At 42.0% G+C, this 27563-nt stretch overlaps 1 protein-coding gene across 2 annotated transcripts in view; it reads right to left on the bottom strand.

Moving 5' to 3' along the window:
- Positions 1 to 4946: 4946 nt before the first annotated feature.
- Positions 4947 to 27563, bottom strand: part of LOC140428445 (zinc finger protein 704-like) — a 151254-nt gene continuing 128637 nt past the window's right edge. For both annotated transcript variants that reach the window (XM_072514902.1, XM_072514903.1), the window contains 5 exons: positions 23668 to 23768; positions 21605 to 21866; positions 13710 to 13814; positions 8726 to 8841; positions 4947 to 7528 (listed from right to left, as the gene is read on the bottom strand). In XM_072514902.1, coding sequence (XP_072371003.1) covers positions 7417 to 7528; positions 8726 to 8841; positions 13710 to 13814; positions 21605 to 21866; positions 23668 to 23768 — 696 coding nt within the window. In that variant the 3' untranslated portion in view covers positions 4947 to 7416. The remainder of the gene's footprint in view (positions 7529 to 8725; positions 8842 to 13709; positions 13815 to 21604; positions 21867 to 23667; positions 23769 to 27563) is intronic.

Genomic DNA, 27563 nt, shown 5'->3' with positions numbered 1-27563 from the left:
AAGTAACATAGATGTGGACATGTATGAAAGCCATATCTTGAGCTGGATTCAATGAGAATTATCTTGAGAAACAAGAGTCTAAACCACCAATGAATGATTATTAATTAGTATGGTTGTTTTGGAATTTTCAAAGGGAATTCACGTAGATATGGTTGGTCAAAATATTGCTTTGGGCTCATCCAGTGATTTGATCCTTCTTCATATTTTTGACTATCTCAACTTTTTAAATACTGTTTCAGTACAATCACTACATTTTGATTGTCAAATCCATTGATGGCATGATGCAAAACTTCATTTGTATCACAAAGCAGTTCCCACCTTTTACTTTTGGTAGCTCCACTTCTAGTATCTTTACCTAATAATATTTGTGACTTGGTTATGTTCCCGAATTGATAACAGCTGGGTTTCCTCTTCCATGATAAATACTTATTGATCAATACTACCATAGTCATAACTTTTCAATCATTATGTTTTTTTCCAGTTTCAAATATTATCTTCCATGAGTGAAAAGCAACACTCATCACACAATTATTACGATCCCAGACCAGACCTCAGCAGTGGCTAGGATACTGGACCGAACCCCAATATTTTAGAGCAGAAAGAATGATTCACTTAGGAGTGATTGCATGAAAAAATAGGGTTTTGCTATTTCTAAAACAAAACTTTATTATGAATGCAATATTAAAATTTTGAACTCCCCACCCGAAAAGAACCGCTTACAATTACCCCTTAACGTTAATACTCAATTTCCCATTAAACAACAAAAGAAATGTACAGGTCTCAATCTATATTAAAATTAGCATGGCATAGAGCAGGCATTGTCAAACCCGGGGGCGCGACCCGCGGGTGGGTTTCGGGAGGGTCGCGGAGCCGTCCGTCGCGGCCTGTTAATAACTCCGGCTGCAAGCGGCCTTCAAAATGGCCACGAACATGTAAAAAGAAATGAGGCCGCACTGCACATGCGTGCCCGATCATTGGCGTGCGCTCCGATGATCAGGCACGCATGCACAGTGCGGCCGCTTTTTAAAAACGGGGTCGCAGCTTTTTGTGTTACAAGTTCCGGGGTGTTTTATTCATTTATTTTATTTTTATTTTTTTCATTTAATTTATTCATTTTATTTTTATTTTTTTTTACAAATTCAGGGGGGTTTTATTTGCTAACATTTTACAGGAAATGCAGAAATTTGGACAGATGGAGACTCCATACCTTCCGACACCGGAAGGCTTCACCTTCATCCAACAGGTTCCATTGGAGGAGCGTGTACGAGGGCCAAAGGGACCCAAAGCGATTGCCTCCATTTTTGTCAGCAGCAAACAAGGTAAGAGAAAATGGTGGGGCGCGCAGGTCAGCCAGGTTGGGTCCCGAAGGTTGGCGGTTGGTAAAAATGGGTCACTGGAAAAAAAGTTTGAAAAACACTGGCATAGAGAAATAATAAAACCGATTTGAGCTCCTGTTCGAACCCCTGCAGACTGGCTGAACACCTTCACAAAACCGGCTCACCTGCTGTGTTTCAGCTTCTTCCTGGTCCGCAAGCAAGACTGCTCTGCTTTACATGTTGTTACTCTTTAATAATAATAATCGCTCATTTTCACAAGTAGGCTTCAATGAAGTTCCTGTGAAAAACCTTGAGACGCCACGTTCTGGCACCTGTTCGGGGAGGCCGGTACGGGAATTGAACCCGCGCTGCTGCCTTGTTCTGCATTACAAGCCAGCTGTTTAGACCACTGTGCTAAACCTTGGTCTGGTTTTATAAATATCCTACTGTGAGAAAATTGTGGACTGAGGTTCAAGCAGATTAGAATTTAGCTTCTTTCTCTCTCCCAATGCTTCTCCAAAACCTAACTGCTTCTTTGCATTCCTGGGCTCCACCCAGCAATGGACCTTGTGTCTCCAAGCTGAAAAACAAATTACCTCTGTAGGCGGTAAAAGCACATCAACTCCCCAGGGGCTATTCCAGTCAAACCACATTTCTCTAGTCAACTACACCTGCTGCTTCCTTGAAGTTCCCAAGCCTTTACAAAGCAAAATCCTTTTTTAAAAAACATGACCGCTGCAGTCAAACACAATAGCCACAGGCTTTCAATCCTTCAATTGTCCCAATATTTCAAAACTAATATTCCTAAAATCCTCCATTCGTCTCACAATTTTCTTTCCCAGCCTAGAACCTGAAAATTGGAGTACCTTACCTGCCTTCCTCATTGCTCCCTTGCTGAAATCCAGACTTTTAAAACCAAACCTTGTACCATTTGACAAAAAATGTTTGTACCTTCCTGAAAATGAACTGGAAGCAAAGTCTTTGAATATTTCTAAGGCAGAGATAGATGAGGCAAGAGGATGATAGATTATTGAGGATCGGTGGGATACAGATTTAAGGTTACCATCAGGTAAGTCATTATCTTGCTAATTCTCAGAGCAAGCTCGGGGCTGATCGGCCCATTCATGCTCCTTGTTTGTATGAATTGTTTCTGTCCTGCCTTGGTCTTTCACCTGGGTTTTCAATTTGAAAGAAAACACTCCTGCAGATTAGAAAAATTAGAAAACTTTGTACTCCTCCTATATTAAAAGTATTTGTAATGGGAATCCTTTGATCAATTTCAGAGAATTGCCTGAGATTTTGTTTCCAAGTTCCCTATGACAACTGACTTCATGGAATTAATGAAAAATATTTAAGATTCATCACCTTGTCCCTAATGTCCAACTTCCACATCAGTGCATTGACGTTATCTTTTTTGTCACAATTAAATGGATTTAAGTCCAGATGAAGCAAAGTTCTCGTCAGTCTGGAGGCAAACATGCTGTTGAAAATCCACAAGATTCCATCACCAAACGAACCTTCTCCATAAAAAATGTGCGGATTAGGTGGATTTGCCATGCTAAATTGCCCTCAGTGTCCAAAAATGTTAAGTGGGGGTTACGGGATAGAGTAGATATGTGGGCTTCAGTAGGGTGCTCTTTGTAAGGGCCGGTGCAGACTCGATGGGCCGAATGGCCTCCTCCTGCACTGTGAATTCTATGATAAACACAGGAATCCGAAATCTCCACACTTATTGAACTTGAGAATCATGGCGGTAAAGAAAATGACGTGGCGATGCTGCTGAGGCTATCCACTCCATTTCTGGGTATAATTTGTTGTTACTTGATTTAAAATATTTTAATACTTCGTATTTCGTTAAGGGAGAGTTTTGAAAGTACTACTCAACAATACTCAAATAGTTTAAGTGATTAGTGAAGCTGGATACAGTGCATTTGAGAAAGAAATATCCTGACTAAAGGTCAATACTGAGAAATGAATTAACAGGACAGCAACCAAACACTTTCACAGTGATATGATCAATAAACTCTGATAATATCTGAGAAATATTTCCATTATTTGAAAAAGTATTTTATCACAAATGGATTTTTAAATATAGGACTAAATCGAGGAAGAAATGTTTGCCAAATTACTTTTTTTCATTAAAAATATTAATACGTGTAATTCCCAACCTCTGCTTATGTGGTAGCACAGTGGTTAGCACTGTTGGTTCACAGCGCCAGGGACGCAGGTGCGATTCCCGGCTTGGGTCACTGTCTGTGCGGAGTCTGCACATTCTCCGTGTCTGCGTGGGTTCCTCCAGGTGCTCCGGTTTCCTCCCGCAAGAAGTGCTTCTTGGTGAATTGGGCATTCTGTGTTCTCCCTCAGTGGACCCGAACAAGCGCTGGAGTGTGGAAACTAGGGGATTTTCATAGTAACTTCATTGCAGTGTGATGTAAGCCTCCTTATGACACTAATAAAGATTATTATTATATTGCTAAGTGTAATACTAAAATAAGCCACAAAAAGGCGCTAAATCATTCCAATTTGTTTCTTCCAGCGAGATGAAAATTCTTCAATCTAGATAAAACTTTATCATTATTTCTTCATGCTGACAAAAGTAGAGTGTGGTCCATTAAAATGTCACTTGTTTCACACATTAAAAAGAAAGTTGAAACGTTGCTGTACAAGTACCTCTTAAGGCCAGAAGACACAGGAGCAGAATTAGGCCATTCGACCCATTGAGTCTGCTTCGCCATTCAATCAAGGCTGATATGTTTCTCATCCTCATTCACCTGCCTTCTCCCCATAACCCCTGATCCCCTTATTAATCAATTTACCTGCTACTTCAACAGAAATTAACCTTTTTGCATAAACCAGAAAAAAGCAAAGAATTTCCACCTGAATTCAACAAGTATCAAAATGTAGTGTGGTTTCATCATTATGCACATTTATCTTTAATGATAAAATGAAGTTCATAAAATGCAAATGGCTAATTATTGCTTTAACTATATTTTGTACATTTCGCTGTCCTTGAAAAAACAAATCCTTGGAACTAAACAATGAATGTTGAATGTTTGCCGGGCTTTTACAAAATTTTCAAAATCGTTAAGAATGTGGAGATTGAATGTCATAATATACCACATTCCTAATCCGCCTGCAGCAGACACACTTGAGGTCTGATATTGTGCTTACGTTGCTGGGCTGAGGTTAGTAACTGTAATTCTGGTTCCAGGCAAGCAATATCTCATTTATACCGCCTGGCTTTAATGTAAATTGCCCTGACCAGAGGAAAGCATTGTGCATCCTCATGTGTGCATACAGAGTCGCCCATTAACTGTTTAAAAAGTGTGTTAAATGCAAAGGTGATCCATGTGAATTCTTCAAGCTTACTTGGTTCCACAATAGACTGTACTTTCCAGGGAATCGTAACACTCTGCCTTGGAGTCAGAAGTCAAATCAGGACTAAACTCAGAGTTGTGTTGCCAGTTTTGTATTGCTCCAAAGCAAAAGTTATTTCTCATGATACGGACGTTGCTGCTAACACACCCCGACTAAGTGTGTGAAGCCTAGTTCTCAATTAGTGTTGGTGTTCAATAGGACCATATACTTATACCAGTGATTTTTTAAAAAATGCATTACAACTTAAACAAGAACAGTTCTGAGGATCTTTATTTCTTGCATTTTTTAAAAAAATATGAAACCCAGCATTACATTGGCACGTAAACCTCAGCAGTAGGCATTGCTGATCATGTAAGACATGACACAGCATTACAGGTGTATGTACAGAAATAAGAGGTCCTTTCCATTCTGGTTAACTTAGTAATTATGTTCCTTTGTAAAACCATGAGGATTTTACACCCCCACTGAAAGACAGTATGGAAACAAATGCTGCACCTCTCCAACATTAATAAAAAGCACACTATACATATTATCATCCATAACTTTTTTCATACAAAAAGTGCATTTTCCCCAAAAGGATTATGATTTCTTCACCTGTTCAATGATTAAGTTCTGAAACCAAAGTTGGTACAACTGCTGGTAATACACATTCTGTCTTCAAAGCAGAAATAAAGTTCTCTCTTGGAATGTTTACTGCCACAATTATGTAATACAAATAAGTTTGGCAATAAAACAAGCTTTGTTGTGGGTTGGAAGTTTCCTTTTGCATAATGACAAATGAAAAATTAACCATTGACCATTTTTTCCCACCTATGTAAGGAAATAATTAATGTAATGAAAGCTTCAAAAGTTAACAGTTTACATTCATTTGCTTATGTCACCAGTTGTGGTCAGAGACCAGTTTAGACCTACTTATGCAAGATCTATTTTACAGGTAAGCCCTTTTTTATAATCAAAAATCCAGTATATAATTAAAAATATTAGAGTCTCTGCTTTTCCATTTTACAGTTGTTATAAACATTTAAAATCCTGAGAATTCAGCATATCATAATAGACTGTCCATGGAGAGACTTACTTTGGTACTTTATCTCTAAAATACTACAATATGAACACTGATAAAACCCAAGAGATATGCCTGTTTTTCTTCTATAACTACAGAAACAAATGGTTCATTCGAGCTGGATTTTCCAAGGATTGTGGAGGGGCCAGGATGTCACCACAACTTAAAATTCTCTTCATCCCTACGCACCATGATTTTTTTTTTTAAATCTGGTATACAAAGCAATATTTTCTTTGTACAGCCCTCAATCTTTTGGCAAAATTCCGCATCACCTGCCATCTACTTCAATATGTTTAAACCCTTCAATAAGTGACTTGCTCACTGGCCAGTGACTACCTGGATGGAAAGAAATCTTAAACCCTGTATTTAATCAAACTGCTAAAGTTTTAAGCTGCCAGTTCCATTCACTGTTTAAAAAATTGGCTGAAACCTATGCCTGAAGACCCGAGATATAACTGGTGGTAAAATTGAATTGGATTTAGCTTAATATTCTGGTACTAAAAGAAGGTGCAGCATTCTCTGTTGGTCACAGTAATTAACCGTAACCAATCAAGAAAACAAAAATAAATTGCAGTGGTGAGCAGATAGTTATGCAACAGCTTAAAAGAAAAATATTGTCATGGCAACCAGCACTGAAGAATGAACTAAACACTATGAAAAGGATGGCTGTCATACATTCATGAAAATGGATCCCAAGTACAAAACCATTTTCATCAGGTTTTCTTCTTTCTCAAAATACTCAACTAAAACTATGCTACAAGACTTATTTTACAGTGAAGAGACATTATTTACACCTCACATACTTCCTCACAACTACATCATGTTGCACCTGTGGCAACCTCCATGTGTTTCTTGGATTATTCCTTGTGCAGTACAGCCTAGTGCAATTCAACGAGGTTCTCCCGTTGGCACTTCCTGAATTTTCAGGCAGGCCTGACCCTATTTTTGCTTCCAAATTGCTAGCCAAATCTTGTAACAAAAACAGTTTAAAAAAACAAAAAATGACAGCAATATACAAATGTTTTCACCTTAAAAACAATTAAAATTTGGTTGAACGTTCCCATCCATATGCTATCAAAAACCAAAACTGTAAAATTAATGTTTCTTTTTCAAATGCAGTAAAAGCAAAGCTTTACAGCAATAAATTCAATTTGCTTTCTTTTTAAAAAAAAAAAAAAAAAAAATTCTGCATGTGTTTCCTGAAACAATACCAGTCTCATGAGGACTCCATGGTCCAGCAGTGGAATGAAGAGTCAATTCTTCTCCAAGATCGAAGATTATTTTATAGGGAGTAAAATAAAATGAGACGAGGGTGAAGTGATAGCAGTCAAAAAGCCCACCGTTTCGGAATTTCATCAAACTGGCAAAGATTTCATTATTTTTTTTTAAATCAGCAAAGTTGTCGGCTGGTTCAAGTGCCATTGAAAACACAGCAAGTTCAAAGAAAACTGAAAAAGCAAAAACAGTCACCATACTTTTTTTTTAAATTAACTTTTTTGATTGCATTCACACATAATTACAAGTGCTTCATCCAAAACAGAATCATGCATTAAGCATTCCCTGCTTTCAACATACTTTGCCCTTTTCTTGTTACCATTGATTGTTCAGGAAACAACATGCTGTCAAATCTTAGAGTGTACAAAATTCAGAAAGTGCCATATTTCAATCAACAAACCGCTGACAGGCCTTCTTCCAGCGACAGGCAGTGCACCACATATCCCTGTTCTCCATTCCGTAAACCTTTCGGCATTTCTTTCCCTCGCCCCTAGGTTTCCTGAAAGGAGAGGCATGTAAATTTGTGAAAAGTAGTTCTTTGAAAAGTTTTCACTCATACTCCTGTCATTTTAACTTCTTTGAGACACCTGGGCCAGCATATATTCCGCCCCGACTCACAACTCCCAGCAACACTTCAGAGAACTTAAATAAATGATACTCTGATCTTTTGAGGCCTGGCAATTTGCATTTTATTCATTGGCTTCAAACTAGTGGACAGTTTGAGCCTTTGGAAAATCCATGCCACGAGCCATCTATTTCAAATCTTTTAAGGTCACAGAGTATGATACTGAAACAAACACGGATTGCAATACTTTTCAAATGTAAGCAGTGGCTTTGTAACTTATTAACTATATACTACAAAGCAAACTTCTCACTGTCCACCTTCTAGATGGTAGCAATGTTTGAAGCAAAAAGTTACTCAAATGCTTGTGTCAAGAGATCTGCAAATTTTCACCGCTCCTGGACACCTAAATCTGTTGTGACTTAATTATGAAGAAAACAGATTGGTTTTTAGGACAGCGGGAAAACAGCTGGCCAAAATATCCACTACGATCAACAGAAAAAAATGTTGATTAATTTGCTATCTTGTTAAACTGAATTTTAATGGCAGACATGGTTCACTGACGAGGACTTACAGCAATGTTACCTAAATTAACAATTTAGCTTAATTTTATCCATATTGCCTTATTTTACAACCTGTGGAATATTTGAATAAGTTGAAAGCAACGGTCTCTCTAAATATATACATGCGAGTGCTAAAAATATGGAGCACACAAGGATGCATAACAAATTTACAGGGTTACATGGAAAGTACAAGGGAGTGGAATAATTTGATTGCTCCTCCAAAGAGCTGGCACAGGCAAAATGGGTTGACTGGATTAATTTTTTCACCGTACCATTCTATGATATGCCCATATCAGTTTTGTAAAGCACTGTGGAGTTGCTATGTGATTAATGGATACTGCAAATACCAATTAAGACCCATTCAAATAATTCACATTGATTTCCTTTTTCCAGATATAACAAAGTATTATTGAAGCTTAAAATTTCTTTGAAAGGTTATTAGCTCAAAATTGATTTTATAAATGACTTGTGCTGGAGTAGGTTAATAGAATTTTTTTTTGTTCCAGTCACTAAAATCAAATCCCTCACATCAAACTAAAGCATGGAACATAAAATAAAGACAAGTAAGTACCTTGTTCCCGTCCCTGGTTTAGGGGACGACACGAGAGAAGTATGTACCTTTAAGGATGGGTGCGAAATCTGTCGCTTCTCAACAATACTGATTGGACGTATTTGTGCTAATGGATCCTAAAGGTAATCAGGGATTCAAATCAATTTCTAGTTTCTAAAGCGTTACATCAAAAAGTACAAATAAAAAGCAAAACAAAAACAATGCAAATGGGAAACAAAAAACAGAATAGGAATAGCCGTGTCTGAAATGTGGTCTGTCTGTTTCTCTCTACAAATGTCAACTAATCTGCACTGTATTCTATTTTTGATTCAAAATGTGCCATTTGATATTGATGGCTGTACGGAAGATCCATAATCTGGTTCTAATTCACAAATGAATCCTAAACTGGAATGCATCGTGTCAACATCCCTTTCGCATCAGACATTCATTTCTCAGGTTTTCATTTACAAAAATGTGTGTTCTACATACGAACTAGGAGCAGAAGTAGGCCACTCATCCCCTCGAGCCTGCTCTGCCTTTCAATAAGATCACGGCTGATCTGCTTGGAACTTCAATCCCACATTCCTGCCTACCCCCGATAACCTTGTTAATCAAGAATCTGTCTAGCTTTCACTGCCTTTTGAGGAGACTTCCAGAGACTCACGACCCTCGAGGAAACAATTCTCCTCATCTCCGTCTTAAATGAGTGGCCCTTGATTTTTAAACAGTTTGTTCTAGCTTATCTGAAAAGAGAACTTACTTCGAACCATTCATGGCTCAGTCTAGTTTTGCTGTCTTAAAAATTATTTGACAGAATAGCTACATTAGATACTTTCAAGCCTTGGAGGTTGTGGAAGCAGATATATTAACGGTGTTCAAAAGGCATCTTGACAAATACACGGATAGGATGGGGATAGAGGGATACAGCACAAGGAAGTGCTGAAAGTTTTGGCAAAGGTTGGTATCATGACCGGTACAGGGCCGAAAGGCCTGTTCCTTTGTATTGTTCTTTGTAAGCATACTGGATCTTTTGGATAATTGGAGCTGCAAACCTAATTTTAATTTTCCTCTTCTGACATCAGCTTGGATTTTCCGATATGCTATAAACCTGACCCAGAAACAGACTCCAGTGTAATGTTCACCCATCTGATGTGGATGTGCATCAACTGTTCTTTACACTCCAGGGTCTATTTCAGTAATATATTTTGGCTGAACTTCAGGTAAGAGAAATGCTTCTAATTGGGATTTCAGCCAATTGGGGACTGGAAGTAATTAATATGCTGTTGGCAAAATTTAAAAGCCTTCCAGCATTTTAAAGGGGCAAGCAACATAACCCTTCCGAGAAAGACTATCTCAGTTTGCAGGTTAGCTGCGAGTTCTTCAGGAGGCCAGAAATCTCCAGATTCTCTAATGGTGTAGCAGAAATATTCCTCGGGAAGACAAAGACGGAAAGGGCAACAAGCAAGAGTCAGTGGCAAAGACAGCCGCAGTGACACCTTCACTATTCCAGCTCAAACTGGATCACCGGTTTAACGAACATAGAGGTCAAAGTGACAGAAATAACACCAATGTTACAGTGCATTTGTACATGGGGATCACAAGCTGTACCTGGAGTTCAGTCACAGGTTGTGTAAGAAGTTTGGCAAATTGCCATGTATCTTTTTTGCATGAACTGGAGCTCACACTACATTGATAGGCTATTAAAGCATTTTAATGTAAAATCTTCCATGTGCCCTAGAGTGCCTACTTGACAAATACATGGAAAGTAATTGTTGCCTGCATCTGGCACAAACTCCTTTATGGGTGCTGGCACCTGGATTTACTGCAGCGTACACAATAAAAAGGTAATTCACACTTTCTCTGCACTCATTTTCGAGCGAGTGAACAAGCGCAAAGCGAAGGAGAGCAAGGGCACACTGCAGAATTATGACTGAATGTTCCACAAATGTCCAATGTCTCGCCCCAGTGAGTGAAGGCTGCAACAAATCCTGAGGACAGAAGCCAGATAACATGTCAGAAAAGAGCAAGTAGAAAGCCTTGCTGCATCTGTGGATTTGTGATTAACATGTGCGGTGTGTAGATTAAAGGTAAGCAAATAACGAAATCTTCATTTTATTAGGTCACCTCTTCCTCTAGATGCTGGAGAATAAAGCAAAATCTTAGGGTCATGTGGCTCTGCCACTAGATCCTTATCCAAGGTGATCTACCCATCCAATCTATTTCTCCCAAGTATCAGCTTCAATTCATGGGGGAAGTTAAGAGAATGAGCCAGTTCTGCAGCAGGACAAACAGAATATAAATGAAGAGGAGAAGGAAGACAGAGGATTAGATTATCTAGTCCTTTGGTTAAAGAGCCTGGGGATCACTTCATAAGTTTGTGCTTTACAAAAAATGTTGGAAGAGCATCAAACAATAGGAGCTGCGTCAGAACATGTATTTCGGTAGCAACTTTGCATTTGTTTATTGTTACGTGTACTGAGGTACAGTGAAAAGTATTGTTCTGTGTACAGCTCAGACAGATCGTTCCATACATGAAAATAAAATAGTGGGCAAACATAAAATACACAATGTAAATACATAGACATAGGGTGTAGCATACAGGGGTGTAGTACTACTCAGTAGAGAAGATGTGTGAAGAGATCAGATCAGTCCTAAGAGGGTCATTTAGGAGTCTGGTAACAGCGGGGAAGAAGCTGTTTTTGAATCTGTTAGTGCGTGTTCTCAGACTTTTGTATCTCTGCTCGATGGAAGAAGTTGGAAGAGCAAATAAGCTGGGTGTGAGAAGTCTTAGATTATGCTGCCCGCTTTCCCAAGGCAGCGGGAGGTGTAGACCGAGTCAATGGATGGGAGGCAGGTTTGTGTGATGGACTGGGTGGTGTTCACGACTCTCTATAGTTTCTTCCGGTCTTGGACCAAGCAGTTGCTATACCAGGCTATTATGCAGCCAGATAGGATGCTTTCAATGGTGCATCTGTAAAAGTTGGTAAGTCATTGTGGACATGCCGAATTTCCTTATTTCCTGAGAAAGTACAGGCGTTGTTGTGCTTTCTTGGTTGTAGCGTCGACGTGGGTGGACCAGGGCAGATTGTTGGTGATGTGCACCCCTCGGAATTGGAAGCTGTCAACCATCTTGGCCCGTTGATGCAGACTGGGGTGTGTCCGATACTTTGCTTTGTGAAGTCAATGACCAGCTCTTTAGTTTTGCCGTTACACCATTCCATGAGGTTCTCTATCTCTTGGGTTTTAGCGTCCAGCAACAGCATGAAAAGGACATAATTGAAGGACCACTTTACAACTTTGCTGTCTGCCATGGTACTCTAAATACATATGCAGTCGGATCCCCATAACAGCGGCTTTAAAGTGATGCGGTAATGCTTCCATTGATGCTCAGACCACTATCAAAAAAGCATAGGGGGCCAGTTTATGAACAGCTGTACTCTCCAACATCTGAAGGATTGGGGATGGGTTCATATGAGCATCAGAAAAAGATCCCCAACCTCTGTGGGACCATTAAGCAGGCTTTACAACAGACCACTTCCATGCTGAGCCAGTGCCTAAGACTAGATAAATGGTGGGAATGAATACAAAGGGTAGCAACAAGTGCATCCTCTGCTCATTCCCTCAGAAAGTTGGATGTATGATAAAAAGTATACAGGGCCTTGTTTCCCATGGAATATCACAATAGGTATAGCTTGCAGCAGATCTTTGATCATTAGATTGATGGTTAAGGGTAAGTGTGACCCTAAACAGTCACCAGCAGTCTGATGCTTATAGCATATGTGGTCTCTAAGTAATCTTGCAGCAATCAGCATAATTTAGCGGTGGCTAAGTGAAGCCTCTGCAGACAGAAGTCTTACATTTTTATATAGTATCTTTCATGACCACCAGATGTCTCAACCTGCTTTACAGCCAATGAAGTATTTCTGAAGTGTAATCACTATTGTAATGTATGTATTGTTTGATCAGCTGGGCATTCCTACATTTCTACCTTTGTTGGTTCCTCACTTTTTTCTCATCTTAAATCATGTCAGCATGGCTCAGCAATGGCAACCGTATCTGAGTTAGGACTTGGGTTATTGTCTCACTCTGGAATTTTGTCACAGATTCTGGCCTGACACTTCAGTGCAACACTAAGTGAACATAAAGATTCAATGGAATTATTTAAAAGTAGGGAAATCCACACCCTACTGTCAGGTCAACATTTTTTCACCAAAAATAACTTGACGATGAGTTTCACTTGCTCTTTGTGGTACCTTGTGCAGTGCAACGTTACAGCCACACTAATACGGACTTAAGTAATTAATTGGTTAGGACTTCCTGAAAGGCTTGATAATAGTGCTACATTTCAAAATGATGATTATATTTTGTATTCAGAATCCCTATAGTATATCCCTCAGCTCTATGTATGATATCAAGCCTAAAGCAAATTATTGGCAGAAAGAAATGTAAATATGGAGTATTATCCAGAAATCCTAAATAATGCATGAAGGAAAATGAAATTGATACATGATGATTCTATGAAATATACAACATTTCAACCCCCCCCCCCCCCACAAGAGGTCTGTTTCAGCACATCAGGACCTGGGTTTCCCATGAACCAAGCTATTATCAATAAGGCTTCTAAGTGCCTAAAGATATGAATGTCAGTGTGGGACCTTTTATAGGAGGCAATTATTGCTGGCTTGTGTTTTTCTTTCTTGCGCTGCTCACAGGATCTTGCACAACCAGCCCATTGAATATTTTGACATGGGAGACAGAAATAGCCTAAAGTATTTGCAGACTTAAGTGAGGTCCAAAACGAATGCCAGAAATGGCCCAATGGGTTACAACCTTATTGGCCTGGCTGGAATTCTGAGTTACACTGAAGGAATGCAGAAAAAAAAAATGCTTGAACCAAAAAAATAAGAAAAATACTGCATCTGTGGAGAGAGAAACCGAGTTAATGTTTCGAGACCACATGACTCTTCTTCGAAACAAACAAAAATGGGATTGCAAAAATGCTCACCTGTGAACCTTTAAAAATTATAGGTGGCGACTGCAATGATATGCTGAAGCCAGTACCATTTGGCAAGAATTTTGATGATACGGGGATGCTCATAGGGGCAGTAGCCTGTAAAATAAGAAAATAACTGGATATTTAAGTCTGTGGTGACAATAACGAAAGAATATGCTGCATTCCATACAGCATCTCAATGGGTTGAAAACATGGATATGCAGAACTGAAAAGGTTCCAAAGTTTAATAAAAACTACATCTCTCAAATCTCTTCCCAAAATATTATTCAGCTCCCTCCTGTATTTACTGATGTATCTATCTGTGAGCTGTGTTCCTGAACTGCTACAGTCCATATGGTACAGATACATACACACTGTGCTGTCTGGGAGGGAGTTCCAGGATTTTGACCCAGTGACAGTGAAGGAACTGTGATAGAGTTCCAAATCAGGATGCTGCGTGGCTCGAGGGGCACTTGTATCATCTGCCCTGGTCTTTCTAGGTGGTAGAAGTTCTGGGTTTGGAGGGTGATGTCGAATGAGCCGTGGTGAATTGCTATAGTGCATCTTTGCAGATGGTACACATTTGCTGCCACTGTGTGTCTGTGGTGCAGAGTGGATGTTTAAAGCAGTGAATGGTGTGCCAATCAAGCGGGCTGTTTTGTTCTGGATGGTGTCAGCTTCTTGAGTACTGTTGGAGCTGCATTCATCCAGGCAAGTCATACTCCTTACTTGTGCCTTGTAGTTGGTAGACAGGCTTTTGGACCAAGACTGTAATGAGGTGAGGAGCTGAGTGGCCCTGGTGGAACACAAACGGAGGGTCAGTGGGCAGGCAGTTTCTGAGTAATGCCACTTGATAGCACCGTCAGCAACATCTGCCATCGCTTTGCTGATGTTTGAGAGTAGGCTTTGTCTGATCGGCAGGATCTGACGACTGGAGTCCCACAGGGGTCTGTGCTGGACCACTACCGTTTACAATTTATGTCAATGACTTAGCTGAGGAGAGCCAAGGCATGGTAGCCAAATTTGCAGATGACAAAGATATGTAGGAAAGTATGGGGTGAAGAGGACTGATGGATAGGTTGGGCGAGTAGGAAAACATCTGGCATATGGAGTATAATGTGGGAAAATGTGAAGTTTACTTTGGCAGGAAGAATTTTTAAAACCGCAGAATATTATTTAAATGACTGCACAATTCAGAGGTGCAGAGTGATCTAGATATTGTGGTGCATGAGTCATGAAAAGCAGGTACAGCATGCAATCAAGAAGGCTAATGGAATACTATTCTTTATTAGGAGAGACATTGAACATAAAAGTAAGGATGTTATGCTTCAGCTACACTGGGCATTGGTGAGACCACATCTCGAATACTGTGTGCAATGTTGGTCTCCTTGTTTAAGGATGAAGGTAAAGTGGTGGAGGCAGTTCAAAGGAGGTTTATTAGCTTGATACCTGGAATGAGGTCAGGATATTAGGATCTTATTAGGATAGGTTGGACAGCTGCTGCGTCTTTTTCCACACGGGTTTAGAAGAGTGAGGGGTGACTTGATTGAAGTATATACGATCCTGAATGATCTTGACAAGGCAGATGTGGAAAGTACGTCTTGTGGGTAAGTTCAGAACTAGGAGGTACCGTTTTAAAATTAGGGGGCACCTTAATAGGACAGACTAGGAGAAATCTTTTCTCTTTTTTGAAAAATATTTTAATTCTCCATTTTCACATTTTCTTCAGAATTTACACCCCACCAACAAACCGTAAACGGTAACGAATACAATGTCAATCCCCCCAACCAACAACAACGATCCCATACTTCCACCACCCGCCCAAACAACGGCCCACCTGACAATATAAGCATCAAATAAAACTAAACCTCCCAAGGAGGAAAAAAGAAAAAGGAATCGGGAATGGCCTATGGTCATCATTGACATATACAGTCCACACCCCTAATATTCAATGCCATCCAATCCCCGAAAGAGTACCGTGAATGGCACCTATGAATTGTAGGCACCCCCCCCCCCCCCCCCCCCCAAAACTCCTCTTCCTCTTGTAAACTCCTCACCCCACCCCAAACCTCGGTTCCTTCCCCCAACTTTTCACCCCGGCTAGACTCACCAAAACCTGTTCTACCAGGCTCGGATGGCCGCAGCCCCTCCCCCAACCTCACTCCCGTTCAGTGGCCGGCTTAAACCGGCCAGCATGAAGGCCCCAGCCCGGGTCTCCTTCCCCCTTGCCCGGTCCCAGGAAAACCAAGAAATCCCCTTTAGCACACATCCCCAGCATACACACCCAAGCCCCAAAGAACCATCATTGCAAATGAAAGTCCCAACTCTTCCCTTGCCCAAATATACAGCGTTGACTCATTTAGTACATACACCAACACGCAGTGAAAAAAATAAAGTTACATGAGGCTACATCGGTACAAGTCCCGCTCTCAGTCCAATTTCTCAATTCTGCCACAGTCATTCCGCCGTCCCAAAATAAAAGTCCTTGGATTTGTAGGTTACCCTCAACTTAACTGGATATACTATGCTGCACTGCACCTTGCTGATGTACAGTGCCTTCTTCACCCGGCTGAAGGCAGATCACCACCTCCACCGTAAAGTCCTGGTATATGCGTATACCAGCTCCAGCCCATTTCACCACCCGCTTCTGCTTTGCCCAGCACAGGATCTTCTCCTTCACGCTGTACCTACGGAAACACACAGTTACTACTCTTGGCGGCTCACTCGCCTTTGGTATAGGCCTCCACGACCGATGAGCCCGATCCAGTTCGTATCGAGAGGGATCGTCCCCCTCCCCTAATAGCTCCGCCAACATCGTGGCAAAATACTCTGTCAGCCTCGGGTCTTCCACCCCTTCGGGCAGACTCACGATCCTCAATTCTGCCGCTTGGATCTGTTCTCCAGGTCTTCCATTTTGGCTCGCAGACCCTTGTTGGTCTCTATCACCCTCCGCAACTCCTTCCCCATAGAGGTGAGTTGATCACTGTGCTGCGATAATACCTCTTCCACTTCCTTTGCTGTCTCACCGTGCTCCCGGACCTCCGCCACTGCGCTTGATACCGCCGCCCTCACAGGGGCAATCGCCTCTTCCACCAGCACTTTCAATACCGCCCCCATCTCCTTCTTCATTGCTTCCATGTGCTTTGTGAACTGTTTTTCAAGTTCCACAACCATCACTTTGGTCATTTCTTCTGCTGTGAGCGATGCGGCCTCCCCTGGTGCTCCAGCCTCCGCTTTCCTTACAGTTCATGCGCTGATTTTTCCACTAACCGGCGGACTTTCATTAACCCCCTTTTTCACAGCCGTTTTTTCCCCCAAGCTTGGACATTTCTCCTCCCTGTGCCTTCTTGCAGCTTTTTCAGCCTCCGTTGCCCCTGGGACCAGGTGTTAAAACCCTGAAATTTCTATTCCCGAGCGGGAGCCCTCCAGTGTGCGGCTGCCTCCTGCCCGCCATCACCGGAAGTCCGGAGAAATCTTTTCAATGAGGTTTGTGGGACTTGGGAACACTGCCTCAGGAGGTGGTGGAAACAGGAGCTTTGAATATTTTTAAGGCAGAGATAGATTTTTAAGTAGTTTTTTAAAAAATCAGTTCATGGGATGTGGACGTCACTGACTGGGTCATCATTTATTGCCCATTCCTGAGGATGTTCAGAGTCAACCACATTCTGAGTGTAGAGTTGAGGTCATGTTAAACTATCTGTTAGGGTTCAGTTTATCTGTGCCCTTTCAGTTCATCTGTGCCCTTTAAGAGTCTTGTCTCACCCAACCACCTTTGCTTTCCTGTCACTGATCTTCCCTCAGTTGAAACACCTGATCGCTAGTCTTCTTGTAAGGGGGGGGGGGGGGAAGAAAGGGGGGGGGGGGGAAGAAAGGGGGGGGGGGAAAGAAGAAAGGGGGGGGGGAAAGAAAGGGGGGGGGAAGGAAGAAAGGGGGGGGGGAAGAGGGGGGGGGGAAGGAAGAAAGGGGGGGGGGAAGAGGGGGGGGGGAAGGAAGAAAGGGGGGGGGAAGGAAGAAAGAAAGGGGGGGGGGAAGAAAGAAGGGGGGGGGAGGGAAGGGAGGGAGGGGGGGAGGGGAGGGGGGGAGGGGGGGAGGGGGGGGAGGGAGGGGGGGAGGGAGGGGGGTGGAGGGGGGGAGGGAGGGGGAGGGAGGGGGGGAGGGAGGGGGGGAGGGGGAGGGAGGGGGAGGGAGGGGGGGGGGAGGGGAGGGGGGGGGGGGGAGGGGGGGGGGGGCAGGGAGGGGAGGGGGGGGGGGGGAGGGGGGGGGAGGAGGGAGGGAGACGAGGCGCAAAAAAAATCTTACTCATCGCTCGTCCAGCAGTGACAGCCAGGGAACACTTAACACAAATGCTTAGAATCACCAGGGGCTGGTTTAGCACACTGGGCTAAATCACTGGCTTTTAAAGCAGACCAAGGCAGGCCAGCAGCACGGTTCAATTTCCGTACCAGCCTCCCCGAACAGGTGCCGGAATGTGGCAACTAGGGGCTTTTCACAGTAACTTCATTGAGGCCTACTTGTGACAATAAGCAATTTTCATTTCAATTGAGGTGAAGTTATTTGGGAGAGTACAAGGCTGCAAATTTAAACCCCAAGGTTTACTGCCACTCAAACAATTCGCCTCATGCAGGATCTTTCTTGGTTCAGAGTTTGGGCATTTTATGTGACAGAGCCGAGTCGTCTGATTTCAAAATCGATCACATCCCAGCTGATTTGAATGTAAATAATCCAGGTAAATGAATTTTGAAGAACCAAATGAAATCCAAAGTTTGAAGTGGAATTTGGTTTCAGACTATTCAATTTCAAAAATGATCACTGTCACTGCCAGCTAATAGTAGGACAGCACCAATGCTGAATTAGCACAAAACAAAAGAAAAAAGGCTTATATTTACATGTGGTCTTTTACGATTTCAGGACTTCCCAAGGTACATTACAACCACAGACATACTTCTGAAGTATAGACAGAAAGCAGTGGAAATGCTCAAGTGGACCGGGCAACATTAGGCCAACTGTGTACTTCCATCGTTTTCAGTTTAGGTTTCTGTTTTTTTCAGCACCCACCTATTTTGCCAAAGCACCTTTGAAGTATAGTTAGCATAGGGATGCAGTACAGCAAGAACAATCTACCAATATTAAAACTTCAAGTTTGGCCATCTAATCACTGCTTTCAATTTAATCAGCCATTTCTTTACCCTTTTAACTTTGGCCACGTTAGGCTTCTGCACTTTAGGCTTTCAGCCAGGTTTCTTGAGACTAAAATAGAACAGATTGGGACATAATAAAAATAATAATCGCTTATTGTCACAAGTAGGCTTCAATGAAGTTACTGTGAAAAGCCCTTAGTTGCCACATTCCGGCGCCTGTTCGGGGAGGCTGGAACGGGAATTGAACCCGCGTTGCTGGTCTTGTTCTGCATTACAAGCCAGCTGTCTTAGCCCACTGTGCTAAACCAGCCCCATCTATAAAGGGAGAAACTGACTTAACCAAGAAACATTAATTTCATAAATTTCTGCCAAGCTTTATTTCTTTTTACGTACCCAAATTAAGATGTTAATGATATAAGTGTGAGTCTAAACACTGGGGCCCTAGAATGATGTGTAATACTCATGTACAATTGATTTAAGTATGTGTTTAAAAATAGTGTCTCTGCAAATTTTCCAATTTGTTTTCAATAGATTAGTGAAAACACAAAAATAGCAGAAAAAAAACTTCAGATGAACATAATAAGTGATTGGATATCATAGCCAAAATAAGCAATGGGGCAGGAATCAATAGATACCACACAACAAAAATCACGCATTGACAAGTTCCCACAGGAATATATCAAATCTAGTTGGAACTTGCACTCTTTACAGACAGGATCTTAACTTCTGAGTTCTTAAAAAACTCTGTAGACTGACCAGAGTGACTTAAAGAGGAAGTTAGAAAAACCTTTACACAGAGATCGAAGTTAATTGAAAGAAACCACTATTGAGGCAGAATCCATATATTATTTTAAAAATACATTAAGATAGTTAAAGGTTTAAATGATCTGGGAACGAATATGTGATGAACGTAGAAATTGTTATATATATTCCATATTTCTGACAGCAATGTTATTAAAAACCTTGGTTTAAACTACAGACAAGCAATGTGTCAACTAAAACTGTAATTAAGGTGTCATAAAAGTTGAGTTAATCATTCACTCCAACCATTTACTTGTTTACAGAGAGATGGCTAATGGAACATTGTTTTAATTGCAGGAGATTCCCTGGGGGATTGATAATTTGAGGGATTGTATTTAGTCCTAGCTAAACAGGTGATGGGACATTTCAGTGACATACAGATGATGCAACTAATAGGAGGAGCCAGGTCTGTCTAGTTTACAGTTTTGCCAAATGCTGTTAGGTTGAGCAGAAGTGTACTGGTTCTGCTCTTGAAAGGGTATCCCTCAAGGTCTCTACACAGAGGATCGCTAGTAAACCTTCTGTGCTTTAAAAAAAATTTAAAGTGCGCAATTCTTTTTTTTTTTAGAATTAAGGGGCAATTTAGCATAGCCAATCCATCTACCCTGCACATCTTTCGGTTGTGGAAGTGAGACCCATGCAAACACGGGGAGAATGTACAAACTCCACACGAACAGTGACCCGGGACCGGGATTGAACCTGGGTCCTCAGCGCCGTGAGAAACCTCTTGTGTTAACTTATTTATGAGTGGCATCGAACTGTATTGGGGTTGCTTGGTTGGAATATTTACGGTGAAGGTGTAGGGAGTAGGTTAAAGTTTTTCCTTTTAAGAACTGTTTATCAAAGAAATTGCTTTACAATTAACAGTTAGCATGGTTAGTTCATCCTGTGTTTAAATTAAAGGGTTTTTTTTTAGCATAAAAGATGCTGAGGTGAACTATCCTTTCCTCACAGTATTCCAAAATTGTTTGGGATTGTCATCCGGAATCCAAACAAAGGTTGAGGTCTGATTAGGTACCCTAACCAATAGGACAATCAGGTGAGACCAAGTGGCTCATGTGGACACTTGATGGGCTGACGGGTTGCTTTCCATGCTTCAGCAATCCATGGTTACTGTACTGTATATTTTGTATGTGGGTGGGGGAAGTGCAGAAATGAAAAGCCTACTGCCTGTGAGCAATTTTTTCAGGTTCCATTTTCTGCAGAGCCTACGACTGATCAGCACCGTAGCAAGGACAGGACCTCGAACACTGTAGCCCCGATATTCTCACCAGTTCTTGTGGCTAAAGGCTCAAAACAAATTACTCCCTCGTTTAGGCAGTACTTTACTAGAATTATTTCTTGCAAAACAGGTTTGAGACAGAATAGATTTAATCAATCATTCCTCAGAATCAGATTACCTCAAATGGTAAAAAGTAAATAGGTGCAGGGTGTAATTTGGAGATGTGACTTTTTCCTGCATTCTGGATAACACCTCCCTCAACCATTTGCAATGAAAACAGAGAGGCGAACCACTTCACATTTGCACTTTACTATGTGTAAATGAGCCACCATGCTTGCGTCCAGAACATCGGCTGTGATTTGCTTAGGGATGTCCTGACGACAGGAAAAAGATGCAATATAAAAGCAAGTTTGTTCTTTCTTCCAATAATGTTTGTTGAAATAAATTTCATTAAACTACAAATGCCTTAGCCAATATAGTGTCTGGTATTTAAACAAAATCCAAGGCCACGGCGGGCTATTACAATCATTCCAAACTGAAAAGAGCTTCAATTGACCTGCTGCATCAGTCGGGGTCGGAGGGGGGAGGGGGGGGGGGGGGGGGGATGCAGTGGCAGGGTTGTAAAATCTTGGCGAAACTGTATTAACAGATTTATTGTGGAGTTTGCAGCCTTGAAAACCAGGTGACACACCAGATGGGAGATGTAAAAGAAGTTTGCCATCTTTTCATTTTTCCTAATTATTTACCTGATAAGCATGGTCAGTGCGTACATGATACAAATTAGTTGGTGCAGACTGGCTCAAAGGGGTCACTAACGTCTCCTCATTCTTCACCAAAGCTGGATCTGAGCATCCAGAATCCACGTTAGGGAAAGCTGGTGGCATTGTGGTAGTTGGAGACATTGGTGTAAGGCTGCTCAATCCATCGGTCAATGAATCTACATCCACATCAATCTCGGAGTAGTAGAAGTCTTCTTCACCATCACAGTGATCAGAGTCACCATTATGCCTGAAACATATGTATGGTCATAAAGGCTTTGCACCATGCCTGGTCACCTATACTGATGCAATTTCATAATTAGCTTAAAGTTAATGAGTTAGAGATGGCTTTGCTGCACAGATATTTAGGTTCTGTTTCCATTCCCCCCGCCCCACCCCACCCCACCCCATGGAGACAGGTTTGAAGATGTGTTATTTGATCAGGGCACAGGTCTGATGGACAGACGTGTTTGAACAATTTTGCTGGAGGCGGGTAAAGAATGGCAGTGGCTAACCACCTTGTGAGGAGATGGTGGTGCTGTGGTAATGTCACTGGACTACTAATCCAGAGTCCCAGGCTAATGATCTGGGGACATGGATTCAAATCCCACCATGGCAGCTGGTGGAATTTCAATTCAATTAATAAACCTGGACTTGAAATCTAGTCCCAATAATGGCAACCAGGTAAAAATCCATCTGATTCGCTAATGGCCTTTAGGGACAGAAATCTACCATCCTTACTTGGTTTGGCCTAGATTTGACTCCAGGCCCCGAACAATGTGGTTGACTCACTGCCTTCAGTTCAAGTGCAATTCAGGAATGGGCAACAAATGTCGGCCTTGCCAGCGACTTCCACATCCCATTCAAGAATAAATAAGTGACAGGAAAGCAGTAATGCGCAACTCAGAGCCTAATGAAGGGAATAGCGCGGATTCAGCTATTCTAATATTGGAGCAGACCCCTGGCAGGAGGTTGGGTGGCCATTGGAGTCAGTGACTCAATACTCCAATGACAAGGCATCTGCAGCCTAAACAATTCCTTTAGGCAGATTTTCCCTCCACTCTGATGGGGCCTACCGACTTTGCCTCTCTTCATTTTATCTATTTTATGAATGCTTCTGAGGGTTCCTCCATTTTGAGCCTCCTCACGCACTCCTTTCAGCCTCAACAACAGCCACCTCTCCTAGTGAGGCTGCCAGCCTGCCAAAGCTGTGAGCCCTTTGATTGGGTATGCAACCTTAGCAGACTGCAGAGCAGTGGGTGCGGAGTTGGCCAATTGGGAGACCGCCTCCCTTTGGGGTTGGAACCTGGAAATGATTTCTATTCTTGAAAATAAACATCCACAATAACATTCTGACCATTTTGACCGAGCTGACTCTTTGAAAGAACATTTCCTCCTCTTCCTATTTCTCCACACGCATTGAAATTTATACCTGTTGTAACTTGCCCGATCAGCTTGTCCTCTCACTTTTAAGAGATTTGTATCCGGACCTCTAAATCTCGGCTCGTCTAATCCTTTCACAGGTTTACCATTTAGTTTCAGATTATCCCATTTCTTTAGATAAAATTTTATCCCCACCCCCCCATAGCAACCTGTTTATATCCATATCCACCTGCAATTGTATACCGTACCCTTCAGTTAACTATTTTTTTGAGTCACCGTGCAAAATTTACAACTGTACCCTCTATTTCCAAGTCTGGGTCATTATAGATCAACCAGAGAAATGGACAGAACATGCAGCTCTGGGGAAACCGGTGCTTAAACCTTTATTCGAAAAACAAAAATCCATTAATCCCTACTTGTTTTCTGGCTCTCAACCAACTTCTAATCTATCCAGTCACAGTCTCTTTAAACATGTCCCTTGCCCCAGGTCATTTCTCAAGCATTTTTCTCCAGAATTTTGCAATGCACCATGTTAATTCCAGCAGCACCGGATTGAAAATGGTATGATGCAACTGATGCTTATAAACTAAAAGGTACTTGAGGACAAACCAGCAGGTTTACAGTCATAATACAGTCTCGCAATTTAAACGTCCAAGTTTCAGACCTACCCCAGATGGAGTGTGCGAACGTGTTTCTGAATCCCAGATGATGTACTCAGAACTTTCCCACAATTCTTCCACAAACATTTAAACATGACCTTCATGGAATTCTGCAGGAGTGGAACAGATGGAGCAAAGTGAACAATGTATATCTACTAAATGCTAGTAAACACCACAAGGAAAGTTGAGAGACAGCATTCGGAGCACAAAGCTTTACTCGCAACAAGTGCAGGTTGGAGACAGAATCAGGGTCACAGTTTTATGGCTTTCTGCTGGCAGGGGAGCTTCAGAGAGTTTGGCCTTTCAGGAATAGGAAAAAGGCTATTACACCCTATCAGGCCTGTGCTTGTTTCATAGACAAGTTCCAATGTCCACTTTCTCATTATCGCAAGGATCTTCTTTGCAGTTGTGAAGGCAATTCCTTGCAGGTGTCTCCATGACAACGTCTCTACCAATGAGAGTCCTCTTGCCCACCAATCAGCACTCTTTTCTAATACAGTACAAGTATTGGCATTAGTATTCTTGCAATTGTCATGATGAGTGCAAGATGAAAAGCTTTGACAAAATGTCTTTTTTCCTGCACAACCCTTCATTACTTCTTGGACATCAGCCCAGCGTGTGGCTACAATTAACTGAAAAGGATTTCTAAAATCTATGCTTTGGAGTCACCAAAATTTGAACAACGATTACAAATTCTCCTCCAAATGTGGATTTCACTTTACCTGCTGGCAGCCTCTAGCCAGTTCTTAAGTGGGAGCAGATCCACAGTGTGAAGTTGTGAATTCCCCAATGGTGGGAAAATAAAAAGTAGAAGTGCAGGAACTAAGCTGTAGTTAAAAGTTACAGTTTGAGTCACATAAAATAGCATTGCCCTAAATCTAAGCTCAACCTGCATCAGGGCTAAGTTTGTCTTCTTCATGTGTGGTTCCCCCATAAACACATAAAAATCGAGACTCTCTGCTATCCCAGCCTTTTTTCTTTCAATGCACCACATTCTAAATATGAGACACTGATGTTTAAGATTCTTGATCTGCAGTGTTTTAACCACATGCATGTAAAACAAGCGTAATATATACTTTAAAAGTAGCAATTACTGCAAAAATGTAGAGCAGTTAGACCTTCCCATTTCAAGTGATTATTAATCTAGACTAGGAAAGTGCAATAGACATCCCCTCCCATTGTCAACAAAAGAAAATAGCTGCAAGGCGTTTTAGTGAATATGAAAGACACACAAACCCAGAAGTGAACAAGCCTGTTCAACAGCAGAAGGCTCCTTTGTGGTTGGAGAAGAAATTACATTGCTGGGGCAATTCCAAGTGCCAGCCATGTTGCAGCCTTCAAATTAGATTTTAAGCTAAGATTATAAACACACAGCAAAAGAGACACACACACAAATGCAAGAGAGATGGTTTAAGAACTTTATGCAAAGGATTTACTGTTGCATGTTAAAAAGATATCTGCTGTAACATTGCATTGGTAGCTGAATAAAAGAAAGCAGAAATTCCAATCACATTTTCCCAGGAACTACAGGATAAGGCGTGAATGGCTGGATTTCTGCAAAATTCCCATTTCAGTTACCCAAAATTAAAAACAAACTTAAATGGCTTAAAGAACAAGTCCTTGAAATACTCACCAAAAATCAATCTAATTTGTGATTCAAAATTAAGAACACATTTATTTGGGTGCATTGACTGAAAAGAAGATGGACAGTATTTACGGGTAGTCAGACCATGACATAAGCCAAGACTTTCTTACATGCATGGCAGAGGAATGAAAGCTCCGATAACATCTCATTAGGCCAAAATGAAAAAAGAAAGCTTGATTAAGTGCAGTGGTCTGTTGCAGTCAATGGATTTGCATTACACTCCCAGCAGCTTTTAAAGAAAAGAATGGGTGTTGTTCATTTGCTAGCAAGTTTTAAAGCAGCCTGCATCGCTGGAAGAGAATAAAACGCTAACAATGTAACCATGCAGGGTGCCAAGGATAAATAGCCTGCAGCTAATACGAAGCCCAAACATAAGCGCGGTGATAGCATAATTGGTTTTAGAATTTCAGATACTTTGCAGATAGGATAAGTGGCTATTTGTTTATGGTGACATAAATCTTATCTTTTCAAGTTTCCCAACATATGTTTTGTGTTAGGTACATTGGTCTAACGCTGGCTGCAACTGGATGCAGCTTAGATCAGAAAGATACTCCAGACCTTGAAGTTAGTTCAATCAGGTTTATCGAACTAATAGCAGTTAGCACAGTTCTCTGAGAGTTCGACTCTCTGCTAACTTAAGTGTGGTTACTCTGTCTGACTGAACCAGACTAGCTCTGAGCCACGTGGTGGAGGTGTGAGATTGTAACAACACCTTGAGTGACTCTCTAAATGTTCATCAGTGGAAAGAGACGGAGTGTGAGTGCCTCGTGTCTTTTATAGTCAGATCCCACCCCTGAGTGTCCTGCCTGCTTATTGGTCATGTCCTGTTCTTTGTGTCCATTAGCTGCTTGTCTGTATATCATTGTGTGTGTCCGCATATCATGACATCTCCCCTTTTTAAAAAAATGTTGGATGACATATGTGAACGTATTTACAAGAATAGGCCAATATCAACATATATACATGCAGTGGATGTGAACATATGTACATGTGAAAACAGCTGTCTAATGCGAGAACACAGAACATAGCAAACAAAACAAATTTTCATAAGTCCAGTCTTTATGGCTTGCGTCTGATCCTGGTCGACCGCCGGAGAGGTGGTGGTGGGGACGACAGCGCCTTGATGGGTGGGATTGAAGCCAGACTGGTGGCCTCGTGAGTCGAGGTATCAGGAGGTGGCAAAACAACAGAAGGAAATGGAGAAGAATGTGGTTGCGGGCAGGCAACTTTGCGCAGTGCCCGTCTATTTCGTCGCACAACAGAATCATCAGCCAGACGCACAACATACGAGCGGGGGGCAGCCCGTCGAACAACGACAGCTGGAACTGACCAGCCTCCATGAGGGATCTTGACCCGAACAGTGTCTGACGGGGATAACACGGGTAAATCGGTGGCATAAGCATCATAGCCCTGTTTTTGCTGGTCTCGGAGTTGCTGCACCTTCCAGCACCGGGAGGTGATCCAGGTTGGGCACGTGGATGGCTGGAAGTGTCGTTCGCAGGTCCCTGTTCATCAGGAATTGAGCTGGCAACATGCCAGTGGACAGTGGGGTCACCCTGTACGCAAGCAGCACATGGTGAATTTCAGACGCAGAATCCGCGGCCTTGCAGATGAGCTGCATCTCTATGTGCTCCCCTTTCTCAACTTTTCCGTTTGACTGCGGATAGTGTGGGCTGGAAGTGACTTGTTTGAAATGATACGACTGGGCAAACAGAGACCATTCCATGGCTGCTGAACGTCTCCTTACAGGCCTTGATGACGATCCGTGATGTGAGGTCTGAGCGCTTCACGACTTCAGGGCAATTGGAAAGGTAATGAATGATTAACACGTAATCACGCCTATTTGCATGAAAGAGGTCGGTGCCAACCTTGGACCATGGAGAGGTTTCGATTTCATGCTGCTGAAGTGTCTCCTTACTCTGCGCTGGCTGGAAGCGTTGACGGGTCACACAGTTAAGGACCATGTTCGCGATGTCCTGGCTGATCCTGGGCCACTAGACAGCCTGCCTGGCTCTGCGTCTGCACTTTTCCACACCCACGTGGCCCTCATGGATTTGACGGAGCACCAAGCTCTGGAGACTGTGTGGAATTACAATCCGGTCCAGTTTGAGGAGGATACCATCAACCACTGTCAGGTCGTCCTTTACATTGAAAAATTGAGGGCACTGCCCTTTTTGCCAGCCATTGGCTAGGTGTTGCATAACACACTGCAAGAGGGGGTCTTTGGCTATCTCCTCACGGATACGAATCACCTTCTCAT

The sequence above is a fragment of the Scyliorhinus torazame genome, chromosome 8 (genome assembly GCF_047496885.1).
Source record: "Scyliorhinus torazame isolate Kashiwa2021f chromosome 8, sScyTor2.1, whole genome shotgun sequence".
NCBI lineage: Eukaryota > Metazoa > Chordata > Chondrichthyes > Carcharhiniformes > Scyliorhinidae > Scyliorhinus > Scyliorhinus torazame.
Note: the sequence above shows the minus strand (reverse complement) of the source record. Positions and strands in the feature narration are given on the sequence as shown.